The sequence below is a fragment of the Lactuca saligna genome, chromosome 1, assembly GCF_052625555.1.
Source record: "Lactuca saligna cultivar CGN05327 chromosome 1, ASM5262555v1, whole genome shotgun sequence".
NCBI lineage: Eukaryota > Viridiplantae > Streptophyta > Magnoliopsida > Asterales > Asteraceae > Lactuca > Lactuca saligna.
The window spans coordinates 12118526-12127912 of NC_136417.1; the positions used below are offsets into that span (position 1 = coordinate 12118526).

General features: G+C 32.9%; 2 protein-coding genes across 2 annotated transcripts; one reads left to right on the plus strand and one right to left on the minus strand.

Annotated features, from left to right (window-relative positions):
* Positions 1-340: 340 nt before the first annotated feature.
* Positions 341-3672, minus strand: LOC145007926 (uncharacterized). The gene is made up of 10 exons (XM_078966574.1): positions 3415-3672; positions 2875-2970; positions 2622-2696; positions 2400-2468; positions 2152-2228; positions 1891-1979; positions 1431-1560; positions 1189-1279; positions 1034-1099; positions 341-787 (listed from the first exon to the last, which is right to left on the minus strand). Exons 1-10 carry the CDS (start codon positions 3544-3546, stop codon positions 665-667), a joined length of 948 nt encoding a protein of 315 aa, XP_078822700.1. The 5' UTR covers positions 3547-3672; the 3' UTR covers positions 341-664.
* Positions 3673-6775: 3103 nt separating this feature from the next.
* On the plus strand, positions 6776-8531 carry SKIP6 (SKP1 interacting partner 6). The gene is made up of 2 exons (XM_078966667.1): positions 6776-8021; positions 8221-8531. Exon 1 carries the CDS (start codon positions 6876-6878, stop codon positions 7986-7988), a length of 1113 nt encoding a protein of 370 aa, XP_078822793.1. The 5' UTR covers positions 6776-6875; the 3' UTR covers positions 7989-8021; positions 8221-8531.
* Positions 8532-9387: the final 856 nt, after the last annotated feature.

Here is a 9387-nt window from a genome sequence, read left to right on the forward strand (position 1 = left end):
AACATGGTCAAGAGGCCAACTAGTAAATCGCCTTTTCAATTTGTCTATCAAAGGCAACCTAAGTATCCACTAGACCTTATTTAGCTACCTCTATTACCTGGTCATTTTTTAGTAGCTGAAAATTTAGCTAAAAAGATTGATGCAGTCCAAGAGGAGGTTAAACAAAAGTTGGAGATTTCCAATTCTAAGTATAAAGAAGCACATGACAAACATCGCCGTGAGAAAGTTTTTAAGGTGAGAGATCTTGTTATGGTTCATTTACGAAAAGATTGGTTTCCAGTAGTTTCGTATAACAAACTTAAGATAAAGAAAATTGGCCCTTGCAAAATACTTCGAAAAGTGAATGATAATGCCTATGTCGTTGATCTTCTGGATGGCTGGTCCATTTCTCCTACATTCAATGTGTTTGACCTCACCATATTCCAACCAGATGTGCTCTTATATCCTGATAGTCACTCAAGGATGAGTTTTGTTTCAAGCTGGGGATAATAATTCTTATATGCATAATTCGGTGTATTAAATTTAACACCAGTTCTATATTTTGTGATTAAAAATCTGCTATTCAAATTGCTGCAAACTCAGTCTTATGGAGTATATGACATTATATATATATATATATATATATATATATATATATATATATATATATATATATATCTTGGAATCATACAGCAGCCTTTTCGATTGCTTCAATGCACTCGAGCACAGTCGCCTTCTTTGACATTGCAGACATTAGAGCTTCATGAAGTGCCTGATTTGTTTTCAACAGTGACCCCGCAAACAACACCTGCAGTTTTTTCACCCCCTTTGTTACACAGTATATGACTATGACATGACACAACTGGTTGTACTGTGTTTGATCAATCTGCATTGGACTAAGACTAATTTCTTGTCCAATCCAAAAAGGTGAAACAAGGTACGCCGACAACTCGCCCATCTCTTGTCTGTACAAAAAGACGAGAACGCCCTCATCACAGAAAACAGACCTAAAAAGCTTGTCCAGTCCAGTCCAGTCCAGGATCGAATGACTTACTGCCCATCTGGTTAGATTTTGCTGCTCTTGTGGCTTAACCTGTGGTTTACTTCTGTTTATGAATCTCTACATTTATGTAAAAGAATTTCATGAGAATGAGATTACAGTTGAATGAAGTTGAGAGTTGACTTGAGGTTCTCAAGGTATTGAGTTACCTGTAGGGTAAAAAGGTCAGCGGATTGACCAACCACTTTATCGTATTTTAGACCTTCTGCTGCTAGTCCAGCCATTGCAACAACTGCTAACCTGAGAGTCAAGTTTAGCAGTTAAAATATTGTTTCATTTCGACTTGATGCAGAAAAAATGAGGCTTTCTTATATATATATATATATATATATATATAAGTATTAGCTTAATTTGCAAGGATTTAGCAGAAAATTTGTAATGTTACTTATACCTGTCAAGTTCCTTGGCATCAAGTTGTCCACTGTATATGAGTTTTTCAAGTTTTTCGTCTATCAGATTCACATTCTCTTTTCCAATATCCAGAGAGTACCCAAGGATAGGGAGACCTAGTAAGTAGGCAACTGCATTCCATTCAAAGAAAATTAAACAGATAATCAGAGCATCACGATTGCAAACTGCAAAAAATAAACAAAGTACAATGCCAGGGATTATTTGTTGATATCAATGGATCACCCAAAAAGGTGGGACAGAGATTATCTGTTGATCTCTTGTATGTGCAAAAGACATAAATACCCTTCTCATTCTCATATTAGGGATAGTCAGTCTACAAGGAAAAGCTTGTCCAGTCTAGCTGAATTCTTTCTTGTGTAACAATGAAGTCAAGTTTCATCACTTTTTTGTTTTGTGTTTGTTGTATCAGAAATCAGTAAAGATCTATGAGAAGAAATTACTTAGAAAATGAGCAGCTTCATGTCTGGCAATTCTATCTTGATAATCAGGGAAAAATGTCGAGAATCCACCTATTGCAGCCTGAAGAAGCCTACATCATAGGTGAACCAATGAGATAGATCCAGAGTGTTCATTATATATGATAAGAGATTGAAGAAATGAGCTATATAGTAACAGATACATAAAGGGTATAATCGTCCATTATATATATATATATATATATATATATATATATATATTATATATATTCATGTTATAGTTACCCAGGTGAGATACTCCCTACAGCCAGAACCACCAAAGAGATGCTCCCAATCAGATATGGTACAAAGAAGCCCCAGTCCTGCATTATTTTTGAACCACAGTTACAAAGTCAAACCACTTTAAAAATAGACAAAAATGAGAAAACAAGTTCTATCATGTGTTATAATTATTATTCCAATGACATGGGCTACATAAAGCTTTTGGCATTTTGTTGATGGTGTATATATGATAATGAAATAAATAAGCTCACCCCAGGAAGCTGACCAGCAAGAACTCCCAAGAACCCTGTAGTTCCCACCACAGTGAAAAGAAAAGCAGCCTGCATCACTGTCATGAAATTAATTTCATGAAACATAAATATATCATATCATAAAGTTAAGATTTATGTGAAAAGATGAGTATCTCTGGCATCATTGAGCTTTTAACTCAAATCATGGTAGTTAATTAATTAAACACGTTCATGAGAACTTACATCATTTCTAACACTAGGTATTGCAAGGTTCTCCGCGTTTTTCAATCCAAGAATTGTCAACTCACGCAGAGATGTCTGTTAAAGAAAAAAAAAAATCCAGCAGTTTTGTTAAATGATATTAGGCTTAGGGGATGTTTGATATGCCTCTTACCACTATATCAGATATGACTCCATCTGAAATAACTATCAAAAAACCCTAGCTAGGTTTATCATATAGAAAAAAAGGGGATACATGTAGTCAGTAAAGACTTACGGGGCGACGGGATACATAGGGTTGAGAACCCCACTTTTTGGCCCAACCAATTTCAGAGAGCTGACTGAGTGCTTCTTTAACGCCATCACTATCCTTCTGCACCAAATGCAAATGCAAATTGAATTACATCAAATCAAATGCAGGATACTAAACAAATTGAAAAAATCTAAACCCAAATAAAACTGATTGGGTGATTGTTCTCTCCGAAAAACAATATCTATATAGGAAGCATGCAGATGTTAATTGGTGGTTGTCAAATAACATTTCAGTATCACCCTAACTACATTCACTACTCAGTGTTTGATGCTTAAGTAACAAACTAGTGTAATAATTACAGGCTTCGATTGCATCTATAGTTCTATACAAGTTCAGTAATGCCGGATCGAAGGGTTATTTTGAAATGGAACCCCCTGAAATTGGGTTTTTTTTATATGATTCGAATACGAGTATAAAAGTTATCATGGTAATTCTATGGGACGTTGAATGAAAGCATCATGTTTAATTTCTTAATTTTGGAAGACAGGTCGAAGAATAAAATACCTTGGCGATGGCGGATTCGAGAGAGGTGAAGTCGACGTTGGGGGGAGCAGCTGAGGAAGATCTGATTCCCCAATTTCTAGAATGTGTAGATCGAGCAAGAGAACCGAAGAGCGACACAGATATGGAAGACATTGAGAGAGAGAGAGAGAGAGAGAGAGAGAGAGAGAGAGAGAGAGACCCTTGTTTAGTTGGTACGATAACCGATAAGGTTTGGCGGGAGTGGCTTCAAAGTGACCATCAAACCGTTATCAACATAAAGTGTTTGAGACATTTTACTTTGAGGATGCATTTCGTTTTATTCATTCTGTGCAAATTGATCATATGCTTTGCTTAATTTTATATTATATTTTAATTTTGTCAAAAGCATTATTTATGTTTTATGAATTTTCTAAATAGTCAATATATTATATTTTCTTAAATTTTAATTACTTTAGTGAAAAGTTTTACACTAAGTATTCCACTACGTCATTATATTTTGGTTTAAACATTCATTAAATAAATTGTATCATTTATTTTAATAAATAAAGGTTTTTTTTATCACATGTCATGCTATTATTTAGGGCGTGTTTGGTAAAAGTAGTTGTTAGCTGAAAACATGTAGCGAATAACTGGTAGCGAAAAACTGTAACATTTAGGGTGTGTTTGGCAAAAGTAGTTGTTAGCTGGAAACGGGTAGCGGTTAACTGGTAACGTGTAACTGGTAGCTGGTAGCGGGAAGCTGTAGCTTTTATTTGTTATATGAATGTTTGGCAAAAGTACCTGGAAGCTTTTGAAATACATAAAATTATATAAAATGACAATTGATTAAAAATAGAAAAAAATATATAAATATATTTTTAAAGGTAATTATGGAAATTGGTTTCAAAAGCTCCGGAGCGTTTTGTTAAAAGCTACATGAAGTAGCTTTTAGAATCGGAACGTTTTGTTAAAACTAAAAGCTAAACACTCGTACTGTAAAATGAAGTTTTTTGTTTAAACTAGAGCGTTTTGTCAAAAGCTAAAAGCTAGAAGCTCCCAAACGCTTCCAAAAGCTCCGTGCCAAACACGTTATAATTTTTGTCTAAACTTAAAAACTAGATGCTCACAAACGCTATATGAAGTAATTTTTAAATTTGGAGCGTTTTGTTTAAACTAAAATTTAAACGTTCGTACTACCAAACAAAGTTTTTTGTTTAAACTAAAACATTTTTGTCTAAACTTAAAAACTAGATGCTAACAAACGCTTCTAAAAGCTCAGTGGCAAACATGCCATTAATTTATCAAATGTCATTTTGTGGTTATTTTGAATTAATTTCTTTTACACATGTTATTTTATAGGTTTTTCTATTTTAATAAATTCTGCATAATACTTTAATGTAATGATTATAATAAATATAGTAACAAACAAATATCAATTTCATTAATGGATCTACCTTCTTATTCTAAAATTTTCAAATTAAAGTCCATTAGTTTATTTTATTTATTTATTTAAATTTAAAAGATAAAAAATCAATTTTAATAGTTTATTATTTTTTTATTTTTTATAAATCCAAAGTTTTTAAATATTTAGACCTTCATAATTATTTATTTTTAATTAACTCATATAATACATGGGTCTTACACCTAATTAATAACTATATTATATTTAAAATATTTTCTTGGAATATTGTGATTTTTTCCTTAAAAAAATATTACCCCATTCTTTTATTAATAGGCGTGTTCGAAAAAATTAGCTGATACCGGGTGGCTTGTAGCGGGTAGCGGGTAGCTTGTAGCGTTTTGTTGAACGCTACATGAAGTAACATTTGGATTTTGAGCGTTTTGTTTTAAACTAAACGCTAAAAGCTTGTAGTGTCGAACGAGACATTCTGTTCAAAACGAAACATTTTGTTAAACGCTAGAATCTCTCAAACGCTCCGTACCGAACACGCTCAATAACTAGTTAACCTTAAAATCAAGAAAACTAATTAGGTATTTGAATAATGTTAAGATGCATTTCTTCTTGTGAAATAAATGGTTTAAGTTAAACTTATTATCAATGAGTGTATGTTAAAATTTACAAAGAATAAAAGCCATCTCCAACATTTTTGGATGAAAAGAAGATAGATGACTAAAGACATTAACTAATCTTTTAAGGGTAAAATCAAATATTTATTTCACTTAAAATTTATTATATTCAATTTGAGATATTTAATTATTATATAATAAACTTTTGATGGCTTAACTAAGTAAGACTTGATAAATATCTTCTAATGACACAAGTTTAAATCTAGGATGATTTAACTATTCAATCAAGAATAATTAGGGAAATGATTATCTATAGATACAAGAGTGGATATTGCTTCATCCATATAAATTTAAGAATACATATTATATATATATATATATATATATATATATATATATATATATATATATATATATATATATATATTGTGAAATAAAAGAAATTAAAGTTGTGATATGACCTACTTATTCAAAACTTGAAATTTAGTAGAACGGAATATATTGTTGCATATAGTGTTCTAAAAGGTGTGTCATGGCGTGAGACGTGCCTTTGCCGTTACGAAAAGTCTCGTAACATTGCTGTTAGGCGTGGCGTGTGGCAAGGCATGATATGACGCGTCATGGCTTGTTATGGCGTGTGTTTTTTCGTTTGAGACACGGTTTTTTTGCTTTTTGTTATGTCTTTTCTAATCGGAGATACAATTGTGGTTTTTGTTAACTTTTTGTTACTAATTATTGATCTAATATAATTTTAATTTAATACAAAATCGTCGCCTTACATCACGTCTTGAAAAACGTCATGACTCGTTAAATTTGAGATTTGGCCTTGCCGTAATGTCATGTCTCACGCCATTTAGAACCTTGGTTGCATATGTCGATTAGGCTTCTTATACAACTTAAATAAACAATTAAATTTAAAATAAATATATAGTTATATTTTGTTTTCGTTAGAAGAATTTTGTCATTTCTTCAAATTTTGTAAATTATTTAACCAATAATAAAACAAAATATTGGTTAGGCCAAAAGGTGCGATACAATATCCAAAGAGAAATTAATTATTCTCTTAGTTATAACCTAGCAAATCGGAGATGCGTGATACAATATCCAAAGAGAAATTAAATATTCTCTTAGTTATAACCTTGCAAATCGGGGATGCCGCATTGTAAGGTCAAACAACCCATTATTTAATTGATATAAAATATATAAAAATAAGATGCCCACTAATAACAAAACCAAATTTAAAAAACAAAATTAATTTAGTAAAAACAAGCAATGGTCAATGTATATAAAATCATGTCACGTTTAAAAATATTTACAATAGGATTGGATCACGTTAAAAGGATTTACTCAAAATGTTGCCTTAAAATCATATCATGTTTTAATTGCACATTACCCTATTTCTAGATCTTTTACAAAACATCCGATCAACATGAAGAAACAAGTAACTGAACGCATCTGAGGCCACTTGAACACCAATGACCGACCAAACTAACTCCGGTAACCCACCACCGGACGCCTCCTCCTCGCTCCCACCTCAACCACCACTGCTGATACCAAACCTACCAGATGACGTCGCACTCCAATGCATCGCTAGAGTTCCACGGTCCTACCACCGCTCCCTCTTACTAGTCTCCAAGTTATGGCGATCCACCATACGCTCCCCACACTTCTTCGCCACCCGTTCCCTCATCCGTTCGACACAACAGTCCCTCTACCTCAACATCCGCCACAACTCTTCTTTCAAGTGGTATTATCACCCAAACCCTAACCCTACCGATAAAGGCATCTTATATCCTCTCCCGCCCATCCCAACTCAACCCGTCGGTTCTGCATATGCCGTACTCGGCCACAAAATATACCTAATCGGCGGTTCGATTAACGATATTCCTTCGACATCTGTTTGGGTTCTCGATTGTAGGGTTAATAAATGGGAAATTGGGCCTAAAATGAGAGTTGGGAGAGAGTTTGCAGCTGCAGCGACGGTAAATGAGAAGATATATGTGATGGGTGGATGTTTGGTGGATAATCGGACTCGGTCGATTAATTGGGCGGAGGTTTACGATCCGGCGGTGGGGGTGTGGTGCCCGCTACCTAGCAGTTCGGTTGAGGCAAAGGACAAATGGATGCATGCTAATGCTGTTATAGATGGTAAGATTTATGCGATGGCAGACAGGGGCGGAGTGGTTTATGATGTGGCGGAGATGGAGTGGGGGAGAGTTCCGAAGAGGCTCGACATGGGATGGAGGGGGCGAGCTGCAGTTGTAGATGGGGTTTTGTATTGCTACGATTATTTGGGGAAAATCAGAGGGTATGATGTTGAGAAGGATGCTTGGAAGGAGTTAAGAGGGGTGGAGAAAGGGTTACCGAAGTTTTTATGTGGTGCAACAATGGTGGATTTGGATGGGAGGTTGTGTGTTGTGTGGGAATGCAAAGAGGGTGGTGGTGGTGAGAAAGCAATTATGTGTGCAGAGATTGAAGTTTATACGGATGAAGATGGAGGATTAAGCGGTTCGATCTTGTGGGTTGATGTGGTTCTTTCTGTTCCTGTTGGTTCTTCAATTCTTCATTGCATGGCTGTTTCTCTGTGAGTTGTGAGTTGTGACTTCCATTATATTACCAGAGTATGTTCTTTCTCTTTATAAACCTACCAAATTATAACATTATACTCTCAAATATATTTCTTATTTGGGTGAAATATCTACCCAATAATTTTTTGTAGATGAAATGAAAATAGGATGCTATAATAAGCAAATATATGAAAGTTGGTTATTAATATTGCATTTATCCCAGAAAGATATTATGAACACCTTCTTTTTGCAGGATCTTGAACTATTCCCCTTGCAAAAGGAATGATCTAGATATGGTTCTTATCCTCAAGGTATACATACAGATCTTTGGGGAATTAAGAGCTGAAGCAGTATTGTTGATTGTTAAAAAAATGTGAATGTATATCATCTTGTCTTGATTACAAATAAAAAGCCTTTTGTTGAAATGTTGCAAAGGCTACTTGTATTTCTTACATTTGGTTTGTTGTACATATTTTGTGAACTTCTACTTCAAGTGTGATGAGCCCTCAATCCTCATTCATCTTGACATTGCTCAAATTTATATTCAAATGGTTTAAACTTAAATCACCATTTTTAAGGGTTGTGGAAGTGTGAAATTGCATGAAAAAACACTGAATAGTGGAATATTTTCGAAGTCAGTTTGTTAACGTACTTGTAATTGTTCATTGTAAGTGTACATTTTACAAATTTATAGTTTTTCATCAACATGTATTGAAAATAAACTTTAGAGAACAAAGTATACACATACTACAAGATACATAATTTGTAATGGTTCATTTCACAACGTCAAATCGTAATCGGATGAACAAATGTGATGTGGAATCAAAGTGATTAAGTTTACAATATTGGAGGAAATGGTTTTGATTCTGATTTTTCCAAATTCAAATAATCAGGTGAAGTAAAATTAAAATTTAAGTTTAAGAATCTATCCATTCTATTCTAATAAATGAAGATTTTTTTTAGCGCATATCATATTCTCAATTAATTTATCAAATGTGGTTATTTTGATTTAATTTCTTTTTTACATGCCATTTTATGGGTTTTTTCTATTTTAATAAATTTTACATAATATTTAATATAACAATTACAATTAATATAGTAATAAATGAATATTAATTTAATTAGAAGATTTACCTTTTTATTTCAAAAGTCTCAAATTAAAATTTATTAGTTTATTTTGTTTATTTATTAAATTTAAAAGATTAAAAAAAATCAATTTTAATAATTCATTATTTTTTTTTTATTTTTTTATAAATCCAAAGTTCTTAAATATTTAGATCTTTATATTTATTGATTTTTTAATTTAACACATGTAATACATAGGTCTTACGTATGATATTTATAAAGTTATTGAACTTGTAGCATCAGTTAAATAGTTTATTTGAATTTTTTACACATAATATTTATAAAGTTATTGGAT